Source organism: Taudactylus pleione, unplaced genomic scaffold (assembly GCF_031769625.1).
Source record: "Taudactylus pleione unplaced genomic scaffold, aTauple2 ptg000032l, whole genome shotgun sequence".
Lineage (NCBI taxonomy): Eukaryota > Metazoa > Chordata > Amphibia > Anura > Myobatrachidae > Taudactylus > Taudactylus pleione.
Window position 1 is genome coordinate 34,262,803 of NW_028284434.1, and position 24,392 is coordinate 34,287,194.

The window sequence follows — 24,392 nt, forward strand, 5'->3', positions numbered from 1 at the left end:
TGGCCCGCTGTCCCCAAGCACTAGTATCACAGATATCTCCTACTTACCTTCTTCTCCCGGAATGGCCCGCTGTCCCCATACACTAGTATCACAGATATCTCCTACTTACCTTCCTCTGACGGAATGGACCGCTGTCCCCATACACTAGTATCACAGATATCTCCTGCTTACCTTTCTCTCCCGGAATGGCCCGCTGTCCCCATGCACTAGTATCACAGATATCTCCTACTTACCTTCCTCTCCCGGAATGGCCTGCTGTCCCCATACACTAGTATCACAGATATCTCCTACTTACCTTCCTCTGACGGAATGGACCGCTGTCCCCATACACTAGTATCACAGATATCCTCTGCTTACCTTCCTCTCCTGGAATGGCCCGCTGTCCCCATGCACTAGTATCACAGATATCTCCTGCTTACCTTCCTCTCCCGAAATGGCCCGCTGTCCCCATACACTAGTATCACAGATCTCTCCTGCTTGCCTTCCTCTCCCAGAATGGCCCGCTGTCTCCAGACACTAGTATCACAGATATCTCCTACTTACCTTCCTCTGACGGAATGGACCACTGTCCCCATACACTAGTATCACAGATATCTCCTGCTTACCTTCCTCTCCCGGAATGGCCCGCTGTCCCCATACACTAGTATCACAGATCTCTCCTGCTTGCCTTCCTCTGGCGGAATGGCCCGCTGTCCCCATACACTAGTATCACAGATCTCTCCTGCTTGCCTTCCTCTGGCGGAATGGCCTGCTGTCCCCATACACTAGTATCACAGATATCTCCTGCTTACCTTCCTCTCCCGGAATGACCCACTGTCCCCATACACTGTTATCACAGAAATGTCCTAGTTAACTTCCTTTTGTGGAATGGCCCGCAAAACCATTGCGACCATCGGGCTTGCGACGAGAACCTTGTGGTAGGGTCTTGTTGCCGCAAACCCTGGAGTGCTTTTGGCTTTATCAGAGCCAAAAGCACTCCCACTGACATCACTTGTGATTTCAGTGGGGCCGGCCCCAGACGGTAGGCGATCCCATGGGAACGCCTCCGGCTGGGCAGCAACGCCCCCGGCACGCCCACCAAAGGGGGCGTGCTGTCACTCAACATCGACAGCACGCCCCCTTTGTAGCGAGACCCATAGCGACGGCTTGCCCATCGCTATGTGGGTCTCGTGCATGCGCACAGCGGAGCCGGTTCCCTCGTGCGCATGTGCACTTGGCCAACATCAACCCGCTTGCGAGCGCTCAGCACTCGCAAGTGGGTCTGAATCAGGCCCAGAAATCATCAAGCTCTTCAGATGGCGAATGCTCCCACTTGTGAATCGCAACCCATTCCTTCCCTATGGGAAGGAGGTCTGGGTTGCGAAGAGTGATCCTTTTGGATCCCTTCGCCCCTGTCCGGCTTCTACTGCCAGGCGTCGGGGCTCTTGTGCGCATGCATGACCACACATTCGCACTCCTATCACTGCTCCGAAAGGAGCAGTGAAAAGATTCACTGCTCCGAAAAGGAGCAGTGAAGCCGCTCGCGGGGACAGCTGATTTCGCATCAGCGGTCAGTACGCCAGAGCAATGCTGAATTGCTCCGGATTATGCGGCAAGTTAGAATGTTAATTATTGGGGTCCAATAATTAACATCATGAATAGGCCCCTTGGCAGCATATTTATCACAATCCGCATCTCAGATAAGGTTAGGATGTGATAAATTTGCCCAAAATCGCAATGAGATATTTGAACATAATGCAGGGATATATCACACGCAGGGACAGAGGGCCTAATTCAGACCCGCTCGCCAGCGTTGAGTGCTAGCAAGCTGGTCGATGTTGGCCCAGTGCGCATGCGCACGACGGACCCGGGTTCCGTCGTACACATGCGCGAGACCCAGCCGTCGCTAATGGTCTCGTACCAAAGGGGTCGTGCTGTCGATGGTGAGTGACAGCACTCCCCCTTTGGTGGGCGTGCCGGGTGCGTGGCTGCCCATACGGAGGCGTTCCTATGGGAACGCCTACCGTATGGGGCCGGCCCCACTGACATCACTAGTAATGTCAGTGGGAGTGCTTTCGGCTCTGATAGAGCTGAAAGCACTCCAGGGCTTGCGGCAACGAGACCCTACCACAAGGATCTCGTCGCAAGCCCGATGGTCGCGATGGTCTTGACCATCGCGACCATCTTTTTGGCCGCTCGCTATAGCTGTGGGTGGTCACCCACAGCTATGCGAGCAGCCAGGAGGCCCCTCTAAAAAAGAGAAGGACGGCCATGATTCAGAGCGAACGCTCTGTCAGAGCGTCCGGCTCTGAATCAGGGCCAGAGCTTGTGAGAAAGCTCTGGCCCTGATTCAGAGCCGGATGATCTGACAGAGCGCTTGCTCTGAATCAGGGCCGTCCCTCTGAATTTTTAGAGCGACCACCCACAGCTATAGCGAGCGGCCAGGAAGATGCATCGGGCTTGCAATGAGACCCTTGTGGTAGGGTCTCGTTGCCGCAAGCCCTGGAGTGCTTTCGGCTCTATCAGAACCGAAAGCACTCCCACTGTCAGTGGGGCCGGCCCCAGACGGTAGGCGTTCCCATGGGAACGCCTCCGTCTGGCCAGCCATGCCCCCGGCACGCCCACCAAAGGGGGCGTGCTGTCACTCACCATCGACAGCACGCCCCCTTTTTAGCGAGACCCATAGCGACAGCTTGCCCGTCGCTATCCGGGTCTTGCGTATGACGCCAAATGTAACACCCCACTAAGGGTGTACGGTGAACTTAGTATGTTGCGTTGGGATGGGGTGTTTCCTTACCAACTACTCTGTCTCTGGATCACCTTGGACTCTTCCGGCATGTTACCAAACAGATACAGGCAATAATGGCAAATAAAATAACGTATTTATTCCACAAGAGCAGTTTAATTAACCAAGAAGCGATTCTCACACAGACATGTTAATATCGTGGTTACAATGCAATTGGCTCAATACAGTTTAAGCGAATAAGAAAACACTTGGATCCATAAATTTTATTATACCGGAACTCTGGTTGCACACTCCACCTTTGGAATCAATAGGTTAACACAAATGAACATATAACATCTCCTGTACAGTAGTTTGACTCAAGCAAAATGACCACTTATATCAGGTGCACCCAAAAAATGTATTACACAAGTCTCTAGTCCTACCCCTGCATGCAATAGGTTATATATTAAGTAGTTAGTAATTTGAAATACGTTGCCCGGGTTGCTGGCTAATGTGTGGAGAATGAGACAAAGTATCCATTTCAAGTGTCCCTTTGTTAGGGGTGAAAACACATATCTCCATATTGGCAGCTCCACTGTCCTACTATTTGTAAAACTACATTAGTTACACATTTCTTTATTTATATACAGTGAACATATTAATAAAATACAAACATATTGATGGAAACGGGGCAGTGATCACTGTAGGGGTGTCACATGCGCACTGGGCTAACATCGACCCGCTTGCGAGCGCTCGCGTGCGGGTCTGAATTAGGCCCTCTGTCCCTTCCAATCTCTCCCTCGTATTCTTTTGCAAAAATTACCCTGAGAGTGTGACCGTGCATGTGTCGCCTGTTACCCTCCCTTCCCACGACCGCCTGTCAGAGCAGAGCAGAGTCAGGGGAAAGCCCTAATAATGCCATCTCCAGGTTTCATTACTATATACAGGGCTCCACCGTTATTTTTTACAATTTTATTTTAGTAAATTTGAGCAGATCACATTTCCCATTACAAGTATGGTTATTGCGTTCTACGAAACTGCTCCAAAAGCCCTTTAATACACTACCAAAATAGAGTGAAATGGGTGTGAAAACACCCGTTTATACATTATTTCAGTGAAAATAATATTGATTAATGTGCTCGTAGATCCCATTTACCAGTGGCATATCTATAATGTGTGCAGGGTGTGCAGTGCGCATGGGCCTCTGAGTCATTGTGGCCCACACCCCTCATCCTGGAGCCTTCACCGTTCTTACATTGCTTTTTTCAGAATGTACCATATTTCTGAAGACATTACTTGAAATAGGGCACTGATCCCAAATTTCCGTAGATATTGTGCCAGCACCATTTTTCCGTAGATATTGCATACATGCAGTTGAGACCCTAACACAGTGCCCGGAGTCTTCAGCCTGTTTGCCCATATAAAGTCTTGCAAGCGGAGGGGTTCAAAGTCACAGCAAGTATGCAATAAAAAGTAAGATCTGTGTGGTGCACAAAGCCTGCCCTTAAAATTGTAGGTAACATAATGGTATGGCAATGTTAATGTTTTCTCCTCCGCCGCAGGAAGCACATAGCTTAGCTCGGGCCCCTAATGTGAGCCACGTAGGCTTCTTACCTAACAGTTTGTTAGCTAACAGTCCTGCCTCCTGCCAAGTCCTGCCTCCAGGCGTTGCACTGACTGCTGTCGATGGTGTAAACCGTTGATAGTTTGCTGCCATTAATGTAGAGCGCTGTAGGCACCATCTACAGAGACCATTGATGGGCATCCGTAGCACTGCTAACCGCAATAGAGATTCGTGCGACACTGTCGGCATGAATCCCCTCCTACGCTATCTGCTGCATTGCATTGCACAACGTCTCATCAGCCCGCGAAGAAGAGCTGCGCAGAGGAGCCTGCCGGCCAGCCCAGTCAGAGTGAGGGAAAGAACAGAGAAGACTCAGAAGTCAGAGCCCAGAGGAGGAAGAACACGATAAAGCTGAGAAGCAGGTATGTTATTAAGCCTCTATTTACCACAATTCGCATTTCAAATGTGATTGTAGTGTGATATTTTCTCCTAAATGTGTCAAGATTCTCAAGCAGGGACAGCGCTTGTGAGAAAGCTCTGTGCCTGCGAATCCTCACTGACAATTCTCACTGTATTTTTCGTAAAAAGAAATACAATGAGAGTGCCTCCGTGCATGCACCGCCGGCCAGCGCTACCCCCCACCCCCACCTTGCACTTACCTGCCTGGTGATTGGTGAGCTCGCTGCTCGCTGTGCTCCTGGTCTGTGACCCCAATAACCATCGGGTCACATGTGCAGTGTGACTTGGAAGCATACGCAGACTTAAAACATCGGCCGCTTGCGTGTGGCAACGACATCACTTGTACTTCTGAATAAGGCCCAGAGCCTGCAGGGCCTGTGTTTTTCAAGGTTACTTATAAAAACCGTATAACACAACTTATATCATCCGTGTGATAAAGATTTCAATGGCAAACATTGCCATACTGTGGCTTAATGTCCGGTTTAAAATACAGTAAAAACATGTTATACAGTAGATAAGTATGTTTTCTAGCAGCTCTCTGAGCTCTGTATTGTATTGTTTTGCGGTGACTAGAATGTTCTTCATTGTATAACGTACACTACATGGTATACAAAGTGGTTGTCTGGCAATGTATATACTACAATTCTATGGGGCATATACAATTGGGCGTGAGGTTTAGTGAGTTAAAAACCTTGCGCTCCTCGCGCCCAATTCCGGAATGCCGCGAGTATGCACGCTTCCACTACCCGCTGTATTCAATTAAAAAAATAGTGGTCGCGGGGTTTTCAGTTCTAAAAACCCCGCGCCGCGTAAAATTATAAAAAAACACCTACCTGACAGGGGGTCTCTGTGGCTCCCAGTGGCTTCCCCTCTCTCTTCTTACTGGTGAAGGGGCTGCTGGGAGTCCCGGGGACTGATGGGAGCAGCAAGGGCTGCTGGGAAATGTAGTTCTCCCAGCGCCCATTCCGGGGGGGGCCACACACACCGCACCGGGGTCACACATACACACACACTGACATACTCACCCTGCTGCAGAAGAGCCGGCTCCCGACGCTGGATGCAGAAGAAGATGCAGAAGACAGCGCTTCGGTAGGTGAGTAATTAAGGACTAATTAAGCTAATTGGATACTTCCAATTGCTTAATTAGTCCTCAGGGGGGGTGCCGCGGGGGTGTCAGAGCAAGTCCCAGGGATTTTTTCTAAAATCATCGATTTTAATAAAAAATCATGCTTGCTCAGGAGGTGCGTGAAAAAAAACCTCCCAGTGCGTGTCTTTAAAAAACCATGCACCCAATAGAATAGTAAAAAACCTGCACCTGCAGGAAAAATCTCGCAGGTGCGGGTTTATTGCTATTCTCGCACACAATTGAATATGCCCCTATGTGTTTCTTATTGACAAACAAATACAGGAGTGACATTATTTATTTCATAAACTACTACTGCTCATTCTATTATAGTATGCGAAGGCTGGCTTTGGCGGGAGTACGCTGCAGCTCAGTGGCTTTATGTGGCGTAAGATACGTTGTGGGGGCACTTGCCCTCGATGAACCTGGCAAATTTGTCCTGCTCCACACGGGGGGACCCGGGTGCTTTTTGTACGAAAGCGTCTCGGATTGGCCCAGGAGGGAAGTGGGACCCTCGCAGCATTAGTGCGTCTAGAGGGGGGACGTGTCAGTCGTTCCCGAGTATTTTGAGCAAAGTAAAAGCTAGAACTGAGCCTGCAGCGTCTCTTTGCCACCCTGGTTAGGTTAATTAATTATAAATAAAAGCTGTGACCTTTTAGCCAAGCTCTTGTTGTCTGTGTCGTTATTTATTAGTTTAAGTTAAGTAAGCTGTACAAGGTTGTTAAGGGTTAGAAGCAATAAACCAATGTATTTCTTATAGTATGCGAAGGCTGGCTAAGCGTGAGTATAACTAAGAATACTATGTTTTTTGCTGTATGGATGTTGGGGTCCGCCTTGTTGCTGGGCAGATTATAAAGCTGTCTGGTCAGCTGGTTGGTTGAACCAATGATATTGCTTGAAGGAGTGGTCAGATGATCAGTATATATTGGCTTGTGTGAACAGAGACAGCCTCTTGGTTCCTGGATCTTTGAACCAGTATCAGACTGAGTGGTTTGCCTTTCAGATAGGCTACACATTTTTGTATTTCAGCTTTCACCATGTCCTTCCTTTATTCTACTGTGTATTCATCTCAGTGTTTTCACCTTTCATCCCCTGCTCCCTGGCCATTCTCCTCTCCTCCCCCCCTCCCCCCCCCGCAGCCCGTTGTTCTTCTCGTTTGTATCCCCTTCAGGGTATACCCCCTCCTCACTCACCTGCTCTAGTCCCTCTAGGGCTGCGGGTCTTCCCAATCTGCAGCTGCGGCATATTACACCCCCGGGCGTCACGCGGCAGCTCCAGCGTCTCCCGCCGGGCGTCCCCCCCTCCTCCCTCTCCTATTGTCCCCCCCGGGGCTGCGGGGTCTAGTCTCTCTGCAGCCTCGTCATAGTCAACCCTCCAGGTGTTTGCGGTTGCCCTCTCCTCCGCGTCTCCCTCAGGGCGCCTTCTCCCTCACCTCCTATTACATCCGGGGCTGCGCAGTCTCATTATCCCGTGGCCCCGTCAGCTCCATGTCCCCCAGCGCCGGCGGGAACTCCAGCTGCTGCTGCTCCCGCCGCGCTATATGATGGCACCTAACTCCCCGGCGGCTAGCGCTGGCGGGTTTGTACCAGGATGGTGAGACTAGGTCTCCCACCATCCCACCTCGGTCCTGGCGCCTGGCCTCGCGCTGGGCCCGGCGGCCATTTTAATACCACGCCTGCCATTTGGCGAGCGGTGCTTCTCAGTACCGCTCGTCATGTCCTGCACCCGGCCACCCTTATTGTTTCCCCGTACCTAGTTTTCCCTCACAGCCTTGACATGTGGTTTCCCTTTATATCCTTACTCCCCTGCATGTCATGTCACCCCCCCTCTCCTTTTCCCCCCTGCCACCTGTAGCAAGTTTTTCTTTTCCCTTCCTATATTCAGTCTTTGCTTGCTCTAAACACCCCCACCCCCACACACACATCCCTATTTTTCTTTTTTCCCTTTTTACTTCTTCCTCAACCCCCTCTCTTTTCTCTGGTCGCCCTCCCCGCCCGCTATTTGCCGTTCATTCATGCTCCCACTGTGTTGCTCCTTTGCTTTTGCTCATCTGCCTCCTGTAGTTGCAGGTTTCCGTGGTTATGGGAAGATATTTTTTTTTTTTTTTTTTAGTGAAGATTCGGTGATTCATGAGGCGGATGACAGGGTGGTGTTTTTCGGGAGAGAAGACTCGGTGACCCGATCAGCTGATGATTCTGTGCACTTGAGGCAGCCCCGGAGGTCGAGCCGGCGAATCATACGCGTGTAATATTTGTGGGGGTTTCGGGACCACATGGTTCTGTTACAGGTCAGCTCGGACTCAGCGATGGTTCCTCAAGATGATGCACCTGGTCCTAGTGAGTATGATTATGTCACAATTTTTGCATGACTTCAGTTTTGTCTCTCATTTTCCATTCACCTGGCGCGCCCGCGTAAGATTGACAGGAGGGTTGTGCAGCGGTTAGACAGGGGGTTTAGGCGATAATTACAGGGAGGCTTATGACGCAGTTATAGGGGGTTAGGAAACAAGAGTACTGTACATTGTGTCAATTCAGCTTTTGCTGTGTGCTTTGCGCTGCAGCGAATAAGGATCCGCAGAAGTAATTTCAAATTTGGGATGTCATAGGGTGGAATCAGACGACATAGGCGAGTGTCGCAATTTTTGTGAATATAATAAATTGGGTCATGCTCCTCTTTGCCATGGGCTATTTGGCGGACAGAGTGCATAGGTGGATTTATTATACATCTGTGTTGTGGCTACATGTTTGTCTAGTTCAGAAATTTGGTATGGGGTGTTTTTGATGCCCAATGCGGGCGGAACCATGACGGTAGGACGGTTATGCCTTTTGGGTGCAAAAGTTGTTTCAATTTGTTTATAGGTTTCGCAGCAGCATCAACCCTCCTTGGTTACGGGGCTGCCTCGCATTACCTCTTCGAAGCGTGGGTAATACTGATTTATAAGGCATTTGTTTCGCCAGTTATTGACCCCCTATGTTTTGTAGGTTGGGCTGTCGTTTGCCCCCATGCCGCACCTGCGGGAGTAACTCCTGTCCAGGTATAGCCTACGTGTATAGGAGGGTTTACCTCTCGACTCGGGTTAGTTCCAAGGGAGCTAGTTAGGCTCAGTCACCATTTTGTTTGGCTGCTTTTCTCTGTGGTTATAGCTAGCTTGGTAGGTAGTTTATGGCTGTGGTTGTTAGGGTTTCTTCATTCGTTTGCGTTGGACATTGGTATAGTCCTTGACAGGACACTCCGGAGTTTGCATTCTGTCAGGATTTATTACTGTAGTTTGCCGACCAAGGTTGGGGCAAGGGTGTTGCTGGGGCGGATGGAGGTGTTTTGTCCTGGTTCCCTCCCCTTGCAGTATCTCTATCACTCTGGTGGGATGGTCCCCACGCAGGTTGTGGGTTAATTTCGCTTAGTGCAGCATGCATCCTATACATGGTAGTATCCTATACATTGTGTAGTTCCGTTATTCTACCATCCCCGCAGGTTCCTCATAGCAGTTTCCACATTTTATGAGTTTTTGGTTTTAGTTCGCAGTCTTGTTATGTTGACTTTCTGGTTACGTTTATTCTTGGTCAGTTTTTGGTTTGTTGCCTTGCACTCGTAGGCCGGGCAATGCATGGAGTCTCAGTGGTGTTCAGGTGAATTAGCAAATGATTGTTTGCCTTCGGGTGGTGCGGTTTCCCGACACCTAGATCGAGAAATCCAATTTTTCTTACTTTCGTATGTTCAGGCCGGCACTGACCAGGTCGGTGTAACACATCGTCTGGACTGATTTCTCTTCATGGGTGCGGGAAGGAGTGACGTCTGTTTGGACCTCCTCTTTTGGCACAGTCACCTTTTTCCGTGTTTTGGGGGTTCCAGTTGCGCTTGATATGAATGTAGGTTTTGTGTCCGGTTTGTCTGTTGATGATTGAGATAGTCACGATAGCAGGTTATGGTTGTTTGGTAGGTTTTTGTAGCGTAGTGGGAAATGTACCGCATATCACACTAGACATTTAAGGTTTTGAGTATCAGTGGAAACACTATGTATATAAAAAAAAAAAATGAAATGACTGGGTTTGTAAGTTGTTTGCTTAAATGCGGCTTGTTTATAGGTTTATGCAGTTTGAGCGAGCACTTCATTGTGGAAATTTTTCTGCACAGTTACATTACATTACGATGCAGGTCTTATGAGTAATGTTACTGTTGGAGCCGTTTCCAATTTTCATGGCCATATAGGCTGGTCAGTGCGACTGAGGATTAATTATTTTCTAATCTACAGAATTGGGTGTAGCTCATGCCATCTACAACCGAAACTCGTTCCTTTTGCGTTTGCTTTGTCATTTAGTTTTGTGCGTTTAGGTACAGAATATTATATTTCGACACGCAAATTGCGCTTCGGTCTCTAGTCCCAATGATACCACAGATGTAACCGTCTGCCTGGCAATTTTTGGCGAGCTTATGGGTTAAGCCATCTACGGAGGGTGAGTTTTTTCAATATTTGCTTTACTTCATAGTTTGGAACCATTCGTGGCAGAGAGGGTCCAAAGCCTCTGCGGTGGCGGCGCCAACGGGGAACTCATCTATTGTAAGCTTAAAAGGTATTCATGTACATACCCAGTCATTTATTACATGTTGGGTGCATTGGGTTCCCCGTTCGCGTCGTCTCCCGGCGGCCTTTTGATGTGCAGTTTTTGATTCGTTGCTTGTGGTTACGGGTCAGGTGGCTTCTGACGGGTGTTAGGCCTCGCTTTTACATTTTAACTTTTCAGCTGCAATTTTGGAGTGTTTAGTTTCATCAGGGATTTTGTTTCAAGATATTGTTTTCATGAGATCAGTGGTGCTTTGCAATTTTTCATTGGGCAGTTGAGATCATACAGGGAAGGGTGGATAGTTTCCTTTTCTCAACATCCAGAGGTTAATTTGCCCTATACGCCTTGTGGTGCATTATAGATGTGGCGCCCTGCTAGTTGAACACAAGGATGGTTTACATTCCAATCTTATCCTGCATACTACAGTTCAATTGGAATACGAGGTTGGTTTACAGGCCCAATCTTATCCTGGGTACCACATTTTAATTCTCTGCTGTTTTTGGGCAAAGTTTTGATTGGGGCAGTTTCTATGCTTCAGCTTCTAGTACTCATTTTCTTCAAATTGGCGCAGCGATTGCGGGGGCATTTCCTGCAGAGTTTAGGGTGTGCAAACGGCTGCCTATGAGACATGTACCAGTTGCGACTAGAGCTAGTTGCGCACCTGGCGCCAACCTGAAACATTGTTTACCAACCAATCGTTGAACGACTAGCGTTCAACAATTGGGGGGGGGTGAAGGGATTTTTTAATTTTTCCTCCCAGGAGCCTTGATCCGGCCCAATTTGGTTCACGGGTAGGTTTTTTAGTTTTCCCCTTCACTCGGGTTACTTGTTTCCCCTCTTATGCATCCCTGCTATTTAGTTGCTTTGTGTTTTCTTAAAGTTGTGTCGGGATGGTTTGGGTTTGGTGTGATGCTAATGGTACGGAACTTTGTTGCTCACTGGGATTACAGCAGTTGACAGTTTGGGTTGTGAATGATGTGCGAGGTTTTGGTGTAGGTTTTCATGCTTGAGTTTCTTGTGTCCTCGGTGGCTAAATAGGATGTGCCTGACTAGGAGGTGTTGCCTGTCAGGAGCAATGATGTGCGGCAGCGGAAAGGTGTGGAGTGATCGTTCGTGGTGAGAAGTTTTTGCTGGGCTTAAGGCCAAATTGGAGGATGTGTGATCTGTATGGTGCATAGTTTGACTTGGAGAGTGGTGTATAAGCATGGTGCGTTAGACAGGATGAGGAAGAAGGTGAATGTGTCAGAAGCCTGTTATGCGGTGTCACTGGGTGGCTTGGTTGTGAGTCATAGCTTTTAGTTGGCGATTTAACTCTGTATTTTTCAATCCTAATTGAGGGCATCTTGATGACTTGGATTCATTTTGCTTATTAAGGAGTTCTTGTTTTGGGCTAGGTCGTGTTGGGTGGCGGGACAGTTTCCTTTGGAGTCTGGCTTTGGCGGGAGTACGCTGCAGCTCAGTGGCTTTATGTGGCGTAAGATACGTTGTGGGGGCACTTGCCCTCGATGAACCTGGCAAATTTGTCCTGCTCCACACGGGGGGACCCGGGTGCTTTTTGTACGAAAGCGTCTCGGATTGGCCCAGGAGGGAAGTGGGACCCTCGCAGCATTAGTGCGTCTAGAGGGGGGACGTGTCAGTCGTTCCCGAGTATTTTGAGCAAAGTAAAAGCTAGAACTGAGCCTGCAGCGTCTCTTTGCCACCCTGGTTAGGTTAATTAATTATAAATAAAAGCTGTGACCTTTTAGCCAAGCTCTTGTTGTCTGTGTCGTTATTTATTAGTTTAAGTTAAGTAAGCTGTACAAGGTTGTTAAGGGTTAGAAGCAATAAACCAATGTATTTCTTATAGTATGCGAAGGCTGGCTAAGCGTGAGTATAACTAAGAATACTATGTTTTTTGCTGTATGGATGTTGAGGTCAGCCTTGTTGCTGGGCAGATTATAAGGCTGTCTGGTCAGCTGGTTGGTTGAACCAATGATATTGCTTGAAGGAGTGGTCAGATGATCAGTATATATTGGCTTGTGTGAACAGAGACAGCCTCTTGGTTCCTGGATCTTTGAAACCCACCATCCCACCCGTTACTGTTTATGTTGTGTCATACTAACTTTTTCTTCCCAATTCAGGGGAGGCGCAGCATGGCGGGAGTACGTTGCAGCTCAGTGGCTTTATGTGGCGTAAGATACGTTGTGGGGGCACTTGCCCTCGATGAACCTGGCGAATTTGTCCTGCTCAGCTCGGGGGGACCCGGGCGCTTTTTGTACGAAAGCGTCTCGGATTGGCCCAGGAGGGAAGTGGGACCCTCGCAGCGTTACTGCGTCTAGAGGGGGGATGTGTCAGTCGTTCCCCGAGTATTTTGAGCAAAGTAAAAGCTAGAACTGAGCCTGCAGCGTCTCTTTGCCACCCTGGTTAGGTTAATTAATTATAAATAAAAGCTGTGACCTTTTAGCCAAGCTCTTGTTGTCTGTGTCGTTATTTATTAGTTTAAGTTAAGTAAGCTGTACAAGGTTGTTAAGGGTTAGAAGCAATAAACCAATGTATTTCTTATAGAAATTGTGAATATTTTTGCTCATGCGGTTATGTGATGTGTGTTATAATATTGAAAGGCAACATAAATAGCAATTTTAGCTCTGCACTTCCCTTGTGTGTTTGGTCAGGAGTCTGAGGTTCCCAGCTGTTCACTTAAGATTTCATAACAAATCAGTGTGTGTGTACTTGGTATTCATGGCTGTCTTATTGGAGTACCAACAACATAAGTACCTAGCCAGAATTTTAAAGATTAGTTTTCAAGGGGTGCCATTTCTGTTTATTTGCCCTGGCACCATCATCCCTAGTTACGCCTCTGTTGGCATTGGCTAGGCACTATCTCACAGATCTGTGCAGCAGCACAGGGCGCGGAGCTTCTATCACCTCTCTAGGACCACTTTTAACCCTGCTTTAAAGACATTACAGGAAATTGAAGATTCTTCCAAGTGTCGCCTGTCTTTGAAAGTGGCTTTTATAGCAAGAAGACATTAATTACCGATTCCATAAGTTTATTTAGAAGATAATAATTTACAGGCATAGGGCATGATTCAGATGTGGACACACTGCCGATGTTGGACGTAGTGGAGCGATTTTGTGCTACTGGCTATACATCTAAGTTGCATCTTGTATGCGTTCCAGTTGTGTCTGTACAGAGTCACAGTTGCGATTTCAATGCCGCACAGTGATATATATTGAAAATGTAGTGGGCATTCCTTGGCGGTGACAGAGAGATGTCTTAGCACATGCACGGAGATTGTCCATCTTATGGGCGTGTCGGGGAAAGCGGTTGTGTACACAGATACTCAACTGCTCACATAGGAACCCATACTCCGTACTGCACCTACCGTAGGGCTGGTGCAAGTTTCGATGGTGCAACTGATGGTGCCGTCCAAGGGAGCACCAATCGGTATTGTTAATGCTCGTACGGATGCTGTTGGCGTCTCAGTCCGTGCACTTTCGGATGCACGGATGTACAACTTTGTATCTGCATTTGCATAAAATCACAGACGGGCCACCGCCAATAGATGCAGCTGCTGGCGCTTCTGTGTCCACCTCAAAATTAGCCCCATAGTTGGCACAAGGATAGAGAGGAATTTTTCCTCTTTGTCTCTGAGACAGAACGGTTCCTATGGCTTTGTCTTAGGTACAGTATCTACCTTCGCAATGAAAGTTAAAGGCTGGGTTGGAATAAGGCTTTAATTAAAGTGGTAAAGGCTTCCTGAGCTTCTGCAGACCATTCCAAAATGTGAGTCATCAGCAGCAGGGCAATCGCTTCATGTTACATAAAAAGCCACGCGCCCAACTGGCGACTCCTGCCTGCAAACAGGGACGTTCTCAGAACATTTGAAACTTGTGGTGCAAACACAGTTTTAGACAGGAACGTATCTAGCATAGGACCTGATACAGAGACTATAACAGCAGCTGCCTGCCAAGCAGTGACCTACTGGGTCTGTATCATGTTACAGGGAGTGTTACTATGCTCTGGAGCTGGAGATACAACAGGTTAGATGCTGATAGTTGCTGCTGCTCTGCTGGAATTCAGAGTGGGGGTGCTGTTGAGAAAATAAAAACACTGGGTGTATTTATTATTTATTAATATTAATATAGCACAAGCATATACCATTGCTTGTACAATTAGGAACTAAGCAGTAATAAAGGAGCGTAAGTGCTAACAGAAAGACATAGAGACAAGAGGGCACTGCCACAACCTATATTATATCACTCATTCTGTGTTTTATGTGCCTCATAAACCCTGGCTGCCTAACTGACCACCTGGGCTTGCCTAGTAGTATAATTGGCCCTGACCACAACAATGTAACATTTTCCATAACTTTGCTACTGCCAAGTTGCAAGGAACCTGGAACATTGAGTTAGAATGGGTACACAACTGCACAATATTGGCCCGAATTTGGGCAATTTAGCCAAATCGGAATGTCAAATCGGGCACTACCGCGGTCGCATGCAATATCATGTGATGGGCCGTGCTGCAGGCCAATCAGGCGATATTGCATACGGCGCCATACATATTAATGAAAAATGGAACAAGTCATCATTCTGTCGTTCATTAAATAGTGTAGTGTGTACCAGCAATCATGCAATGTCCAGGGTGAAGGCAAATGGCCCTGAACATCGGCATGATTGCCGGTCGTTCAGGTGTGTACCCACCCTTAGTTGTTAACATCACATTGTACAAGAGATGGTTATTAAGTGCCCAATAAGACCACAATCAGTATTTTAGTTTTTAGAATTTAATTTATAATTTACCTAGATCTGAAACACATGGAATGTTTGGAAAGTCATAAACATTCAATACTAAAGATATGCTGACATTTGTAATTTAGCATTCATAGTAACTGTTGAATTGTATTAGATTGGTAATATAATCTAAGGGAGCAATTCAGTTAAGGGCTTGACAATGAAGTACTGTTCTGGTATAGCACATTGTGGCAAGCAGCAACCCAAGTCTTTCTTCACACTGAATAGAATGCTCAGGAAAACTTACGATATTCAGGGTACCGTAATGGGAAAATATGTGCACAGCTGAACCTCACCCCTAATTGATTTGGCCAAAGCTTTTTTTCGTTGATAGTTTTTTATCACGTGATCCCAATATTAATTTACCTGTGGTTAAGTGTATCCGTCTCTCATCCTAGAATAATCTACCCCCTTCCAGCTCCATGTTCTTACTGTTTGCTCCCATAATAACAGTTTTCCTGGTAAGTGTCCCATTGTTTCTGTTGTTCAATCTGACCTCTACCGGCATTGGGGTTGGAGACAGTCTATTTATCTAACACTGGAACAAGTGAGAGTGATAATGATGCTGGGAAAAGTACAACAGTAATGTTGTTAAGAATAATTATTATTGTCTCTGTATGTACGTCCATGTGTCACATTTAAAGTTACATTTTGATTTGCATCTGTGATGAAATTCTGAAAAGAATTGTTGCAATTGAAAATATTTTGGAACCATATTAAGAAACATCACACAAGTAAGTTCACTTTTTCATTGCCTTCCCTGTCCTTCATTGTTTTTTATATTTATTATCAAGAAGAGTTTGGTCAGTTAGCAGTCATCAATACATTGATTCTTTTCAAGTGTTATCGATTCTTTTCATTTAAATTATTATATACCTTAAAAACATCTGTGTACTAGCCCAATGTAATTGGAAAATATATATTTCCTCAAAACGCTCACTGTTGGGAATGCAAGTTAGCATTATTCACTAAGGCAGAGACTTTCTCGGCGATGATCGGCTGTGCATAACGCTATATATTAGGTTGTCAGACATCGCAAAATAACATTAGTGGATCTGATCGCAAATCGCCTTTGTCCAACTCTTCTGAAAGGCACTTCCCGGGGATTGCCGAAAATTTACTGATGACTTCTAACTGGCCAAGCCAAACTATTCTTCATATTAAATATAAAAACAATCTGAATTAAATTTGATATATTTGTATTATAAACCATTTGTGTCTATATTGATTAAATCTACCCTGGTACGGGCATCTTTTACAAGGCACCACTTCAAATGTACAAGCTTAGGTAAAGGAAAGATTTGTAAAAAGAAGGTTGGGCTCAAACGATTATTTATATCACAGCTGTCTGGTAAATAATTGGTGCATTTCTGTTTTACAGCATTACACAGTTTCCTGGTGGCTCATGCAGGAACAACTGAGCACCAGTTTGCAAAAATGTGCAAGGCACCATCTGAAATCAGGCTTTATCATTAATTATATATGAATGGACCCATCTTCCGGACAATGCCACTGGCTACTGGAGAACCTGAGCATGTTCTGTGCTTTTGTCCAGTGGGGTCCATATAATCCTCGGAAGATGTCTTTCCATATGACGGAATTCTGTAGGAACCTCAGTGGCTTTGACTTGCAGTGATAGATAATGTCACTGAGGGGTAAGTCATATCACTACATCTTGTGGATTTACAATGTAGGATCCATCATTTGACATATAGTCTGCTGGGGAATCCATCTTATATCCAGAGTTGTTCTCGGCATCATTATCATTAAAAATGGGAAAGTCTGGAGAGAAGGAGGAATAGACCTCGTTTAAAGAGATGTTCTTCTGCTGTTGTGAATCATATGAAGATTCAGGGGCAGAAGTCTCATGGAGCAAAGGGGCATCTTTTTTGGGAGGAGGTACTTCAAGCTTGATAGGGGATATGATGTCTTTCTGAAAACATAAGACAGTTGAACTGTGGGGATCTGTGTCTGTGGTGGTGCAGGAAAATCTCTCCTTCTTGATTTTCACATCTTTATTTGGGTATTTAGTCCAATCCTAAAACAACAAATAATGAGCTTTTAATCTTTTCTCTAATGAAGCCACGTACTGTATGTCTCTTACACCTCTTCTGTGTTTCTTCTAATACAACTGACATGAGCGAGTGAAAGGAAGGAGACATGGATAGAACAGATACAGTTAGAGGTATGAACTTAATTTCATATGAAGGTAAGTTGGAGACGGAAATCTTCCCACATCAGTTTCACAGGAGCACCCCATATTCAGTCTGTGCTTCCGGAGGTCTCTGATCGTTGTACTATTTAACGCTCAGTCTGTAGCTTCCTGCCTGCCTCAGTCTCCCTCCTCACATTATAACACCAGTCCTGTAACATACAGCCCTGTGCTCACTTAACACTGAAATGGATAAGTCATTGTCAGCCACAATATCTCACAAAATAATATGTGCAGCTGTGAAAAGTTCCATGATATGATTGGCTACACCAAGGTACTCAGGGGCCTATTTATCAAACTAGTTTGTTCTTTAAGACATGCGGAAACAGCAGTTTTCACATGTTTAAAGCTTCTTTTTAACAAGGCTAGAAAGCGCTTTCTGGTCACCAGCAGTTACTCCCATAGTTATATATGGGAACTGACTAACAAGCTCCAAAATGCGGTACTTATGTCCGTGGCTCAGGTTTTATTGGTTTGTTTTTTTCTGACGATGTGGATGCCTACGTGGACCGGAGAGGACCGGAACCGAGGGGTAGGTGAGTACGATTTAAAAAAATAAATAAATTTACGGGCTACGTGGATGCCACATGGAGAAGAGAATGTGAATGGCTACAGTTTTTTTTTCCCTGTATTTTCACAACCAGGACTGATTCAGAAAAGGCTGGTGCTGGTTATGCATTTAGGGGGACACCCCACATCATCTTTTTAAAAAAAAAAAAAAATTACACTTTTTTCACACAAAAGCATTCACAGATCTCACTGATCTGTGCAAGTTTCTGTGTAACTCCCACCTGCTCATGCTAAAATCGTCAGTATGAAACAGGTCTATTATTTTGGGGATGTTGTGTTAAATTTGGTGTTTGATTTCAAATCGAATATTAGTAAATCAGGGGATCCTATGTTGGTTTATGGAAAAGCACCGATGTTTAGATAATATTCAATTTTGAAAGGGATTCGATTTTATATTCGATTTCACATTCAATTTTGACTTTAGTAAATCTCTGATGCTCAGAATTGAATGCAAAATCTCCTAACACACAAAAGTGTCCAAAGTCAAACTTTGATAAATATACTCCCCCAATGTCATCTACTTGTGATATTGGACAATTCCCCTTATCTTCCTGTGCCCCAGGTGCCAAAATTATATTGTGTGCTCAGTTGGTCATAGACTGTGTCTCTGAATAATAAATATATGTTCTATGGAAAAAACTAAAAAGAATAAACCTGCAGGCCAGCATTACCTGAAAATTACCATTATGCACAAGGTAGAGATCCTGAAAGAATTCAGCTGCTGTGGGAACGTCATGTAAGAATGGTATTTTTATCCTGTCATATAAAATAAAGCACAGCAAATAAGAATAAACAAAACAAACAATATATAAAAAGGACAGGTTGGATAATTGTACTTTTATATAGCGGATAATGGGCCTGATTCAGTAAGGATCGCAGCAGCGATTACGCACACAGATACTGTATGCTAATGATTGCGATCGCAATGCTGTCACAGCCTAACAAAAGGACGCTCACTTTACCTTACACACATCCGTAATACTTAGCAAGACTGTGAAACCATCGGTAGCATGGAGTACAATCACAGCCTCACGCACACTTGCACAAGGTCTGACCTTACTCAGGAAGGTACCTCATCGCACGCAGTGAAAGCTCAAGCTGTGTATGGCATTGCAGTGCCTAATTTATGCACACCCCTGTAACAGCGTTCAAATGCACTGGCACGCCCGTGTTTTGCTGACCCCTCCCCTGTCACCACCCCCAAATGGTCACTTCCTGTCAATCACTCTGCTATGGGTCTGCGTTGTCTCTGCCATCTCAGTGTCCATCGCAGTGGAGTCTGCACACACTGCAAAGCGATTGCGTGCGTAATCGCAGTTGCGATCGGTAATGAATCAGGCCCAAAGTTTTCTAAAAATGTATTAAGACAATGGAGTAGATTTAGTAAGCAGTGGGTTTGTCAAAGCTTTAGCCAACCCTCAAAACTGGTATTTGTGCCAAGTTAGAGGTAAATTAGGATATAGGCATTTTGATATCTAGTGGGGAAGTAAGTAATATATTAAACAAATGGAATGATGAGTCTTGAGTAGGCTCAGTGCCGCCCATCCATGTTTTCTCTTTGCCTAGCTGTTAATCCCTACCATGTGTCTTTAGTTTACTGTGCATGTGACAATGTCTGTCCTCCAACCTGCTTAGCTGATACGGGATAGTGGGAAAACACAGATCAGGAAAGTTAGAATGGGACATAAAGGAAACAGAGGCTGGATCAGCTACAACATACTTATATTGACAAAATTACTTATCCCAAGATAGCCCAAAAACAAATTATCTTTGCTCTTGTAATATGCTATCCAGGATAGTTATTCCTGGCACCATTAGCAAGAAAACGCATTGCCGGTCCCGTAACAAGACTTGTATAAAGGCGTATGGATACCGCTCTAGCCTCCCAGGCCCAAACTATGCTCAGAAGAAGCATCCACTCTGCTATTTTAAGAGTAGAGCTGGACATCGGTGGGCAGCGGGGCCATTGCCAGGCCACTCTCACCTCTGGGACTTGTAGTGGCTGCATCCATTGGAGAGGAAGTAGTTCCACCGCTATCTGCCATCTGTAAATCATATTTTACCTTCCTCTCAATCAACACAGTTAGAATTTATGAGCCATATATAATGCTGTATATACATGTGCAGCACTGATAGAACCAGCTCATCTCTTTCCTACCTACCTGGTAGAGAGGTTGGAAAAGAGAACCAGATATAGCACGATCAATGTCGTCATCAGTACGGCTATTATAACAATGACGTGAGTGATGTTGGCAGGACTTCTGTCTTTTTCTGAAACATTAAGAGGAATAATAGCTAATAGATATCAAAGGTAAAAGAGAAAAAAAATCATTTTTACTGCATGAAACTATTATTTGTATTGTGAAATGACCCACCACAAACACCTAATGAGCTTCAGGGCTATTGAGACATACAGTGAGTCTGGGTAATACTGATGGGGCGTGGTCATATCTGGGAGGTGTGGCCACACCCTCTTACATAAAAAAACAAAAAACAATGACAAATACTATGCGGGCTGCCATTAATAAAAAAAAGCTCTTCGAACGGAATCGGTATGAATTACCGCCGGCGGTTCAAATCCCGACAGCAGCTGGCCGACATGGCTGAAAATCCTGATCGTCCCAAGGTAAGTATTAACTAACCTAACCTCCCCCCCAACCCTCCTTAGGGGTGCCTAACCCTAACCTTCCCCCCAGTGCCTAACCCTAATCCCCCCTCTAAGTGCCTAAACCTAACCCTCCCTTCCCCGCCGCCTAAACCTAAGTCCCCCGGGGGGGTGCCTAACCCTAACCTCCCGGGGGGATGCCTAACCCTACGTCCCCCCCGGGAGCCCTAAACCTAACCATCCCCCCCCCCGCGGCTGTCCGCAGCGGCGCCCGGCATCCCTTCGATCGGGATGCCGGGCGCCGGTCTCCCGGCGTTGGTAAAATGACAGGCGTCATAGATTTAGACGCCTGTCATTTAACCCTCGCCGGGATAAAGCAGTCGGGAAGCTGGCGGTCGGGATTACGTCCGCCGGCTAGAGTCCGTAAAATGCACCAGTCATCTACACACATGGGAAACTGATGTACTCTGGGCTCAACTGCTTGTTATGAGAAAATAATCCATTAATTCATAAACACATCATTCGTAATGATCACATTTAGAAAGATAAAAGTTTTCTACAACATGTAGGTGTCACTAGCTATACTGATGACTATGAAGGGTTCTAGTCATGGGAAGCAACTGCAGTTGTTAAACAACATCAGAATTTATTAATGTTAATATAGGATTCACCTCACTACTCTGTGCAGGTCCTTTTACTGCATCAGTTGCCTGTTGAAAGCACTAGTGCTCTTCTGATGGGTGTAGTATATTTAGCCGACATGTTCGCATGAGAATGTCAACATGGTCATAATGTCAACATGCAGCATGTTGACACCTCTGAAATGTCAACATGATTAGAATGTTGACTAAAAGTTCCTGAAAGGGCCAGATTAAGTGGCACCTGGGACTGGGGCTGAAAATATTCAAGTATTTATTAGGAGAAGCAAAGGAGCTGTGACCAGTGATGTGTGGGTGTGGCCAATGCTGCGTGGGCATGGCCAGTGCTGTGTGGGTGTGACCAGTGCTGTGTGGGTTGGGTGTGTCCAATGCCATGTGGGCATGTACACCCCCTACACGATCAACCCTAATGTCTCCTGAAATATGTAAAAGAATAAAAATTGCATCATTTTGTAAGGGACATAGAATTTAGTACTTATGATTTATGGTTGACTGTGTGGCAAACTTGGTGGCTAGTCATCATCAAGCTGCCATAATAATGGGCCTACTTTTATGTGGAGGTCTGGCACTGTAGCTCCATCCGCCCCATTGTTAATCTGGCCCTGTTGGTATGGCGGGTCTGCCGGCTTTAGCTGTGTCTTCTGGGTTCGGCAGTCATGTGATGACTCTGGCAGACCCAGATGCTCTTCTGGCAGTAATTATGACTAATTCTAACCCCTAACCGTCCTCCTAGTGCTTAACCCTAACCACCTCTCCCGTAGCCTAATCTTAGCCCTTCCACTAGTGCCTAACCAAAACCCTCCCCTCACACAGCGTAACCCTCCCCCTAGTGCCTAACCTCCCCTCCCTACAGCCTAACCATATCTCCTCCGCTAGGGTCTAACCCTAACCTCCCCTCCCATAGCCTAACCCTCCCCCTAATACCTAACCCAAACCTCCACTACCGCAACCTGACCCTAACCTCCATTACCACAGCCAAACCCTAACCCTCCCCCTAGTGCCTAACCTCCATAACCCCAGGCTAACCAGTTTGTGCATAATGTCCCCTTAGTGCCTAACCCTAACCACCCCTCCTATAGCATAATCTTATCCCTCCTCTTAGTACCTAATCCTAACCACCCCTCCCGCAGCCTAACCCTAACCCTCCCTCTAGTGCCTAACCCTAATCTCCATTACTGCAAGCTAACCCTAACCCTCCTCTGCCAGTTTGTGCATAATGTCGACATTTTTGCAATTTTGACATGACAACTATTGACATTGTGATTTTCGACATTATGAATGTCGACCTTGCAAATGTTGACATTATGGCTACATCCCCCTTCTAACAGCTATGCTGCATTGGTGTTAGGGTAATAGATAGAGAAATCAGCATTTTGTCCTATTACTCCAGTAGGAAACATGGCAACATGAGGTGATCAAGTTTTTATTACCCAGGGTATGAATCTTTAGCTCCGAACTCCACTCACTCCACTGACTTCTATAATAGTCTTGGTCATCCGTCCTCCAGCGAATTCGTACATGGTAGATGGAGCCCTTTTCAAAATGTGATGATATCTTCACATACATATCAGGATTATAAAGCTGTGGCGGTGTTGTTTCCTGTAACACCATAATAAGCAAATCATGTAAGCACTTTATGGTGTCCCAGAGAAGTTTGTACTATTAATTAACATCGTACATATCACAAAAATGGCAACAGAGATTTTTCAAACATATCTTGAATAGCTCATATTCTAACAATACCAAATAAATGAATAAGTGTAAAGATAATAACCTAAACCATAAGCTAATAGTCTTAATACTACTAGTTCTGTCTCTAAAGCTACCCAATTGTCGAAAGATTGGGCACAGAACACCGCAAACAGCTCCTTTTGGGTTAGGACGTCCCTCGTTTTGTATCTGGCCTGTTGCATTTTCTCCTGACATGCAGGAGTTAATATCACTCCCCTGCAGTAGCATAACTAGGGTATTTGGAGCCCAGGGCAAATTGAAAAATGGAGCCTCCTCCCCCTATGTGCACGCACAGAAAAAAATGAGCGTGGTCAAAAGGGGCAGTACCCTTATACAGCACCCCCAGTAGTGGTCCCCCTTATGAATCCCCCAATTAGTTCCCCTTATACAGTGCTCCCAGTAGTGGTCCCCTTATGCAGGCCACCAATAGTGCCCCTTATACAGTGCCCCCAGTAGTAGTTCCCCCAATAGTGGTCCCCCCTATGCAGTGCCCACAGTAGTAGTCCCCCTCTATGCAGGGCCCCCAGTAGTGGTCCCCCAGTGCAGTTGTACAGTAATAGTCCCCCCAGTAGAGGTCCCCTCCAGTAGTGGTCCCCCCCCCCCGATGCAGTTACCCCAGTAGTAGTCCCCCCCCTGATGCAGTGCCCCTAGTAGTAGTCCCCAGTAGAAGACCCCCCCCCCCCGAAGCAGTGCCCCCAATAGTGCAGACAAAGACACACAAGTTAAAAAAAGAAAGAAAAAACACCTGAATCTTCGTTCTGGCTTCTACTCCCGCCGCCGTCCACACCTCAGTCCTCCCGGGCTGGCGCGCTCTGCATTATGGGAGAGACATCATGACGTCTCTCCCATCACCCACTGCAGGAGCCGGAATGCGGTGCTCATGAACGAGCTCCAGTCAGCCTCTTGCAGTGGGCGCAGCAGCAGCTAATGAGAATCTGTCTGACTCTCATTGGCTGCTGAAACACACACCCCGCCGCCGTGCCGGCGGCGATGTGTGTGTAAATGTGTAGTGCGACCGCTATCACTGCATTCTGTACTACACTGGCTAACCAGGACGGGCCAGTACCGTGGACGGCGGTGGCCCCCCCACACACACACACACCACCGGTCCCATGCCGCCCAGGGCACGAGCCCCGGCGACACTGCCCTAGTTACGTCACTGCTCCCCTGTATCTGCCTCGCAAACCATTTATTCCTACCTCTCACCATGCACCTTGCTGGTCATTGATTTTATAGAAATACATTAACATATACAGACAAAGAAAAATAAAAGTATAAAAATAGACATGTGGAATAAAACATACATAGGTATATAGTCGAATAACAATAACTGGAATATAAGGTATGGAATTACAAACTGCAGCATTAGATCAATTTCCTATAGAAATTAGAAAAAAAATCCCATATCAAGTATTAGCTATCATACCAAA

At 46.2% G+C, this 24,392-nt stretch overlaps 1 protein-coding gene across 1 annotated transcript in view; it reads right to left on the reverse strand.

The window, feature by feature from the left end:
- Positions 1-16,845: 16,845 nt before the first annotated feature.
- Positions 16,846-24,392, reverse strand: part of LOC148539027 (interleukin-9 receptor-like) — a 33,112-nt gene continuing 25,565 nt past the window's right edge. Inside the window, exons 5-8 of the mRNA XM_088451921.1 lie at positions 22,662-22,830; positions 20,130-20,238; positions 18,639-18,723; positions 16,846-17,223 (exon numbers count right to left, since the gene is read on the reverse strand). Coding sequence (XP_088308047.1) covers positions 16,846-17,223; positions 18,639-18,723; positions 20,130-20,238; positions 22,662-22,830 — 741 coding nt within the window. The remainder of the gene's footprint in view (positions 17,224-18,638; positions 18,724-20,129; positions 20,239-22,661; positions 22,831-24,392) is intronic.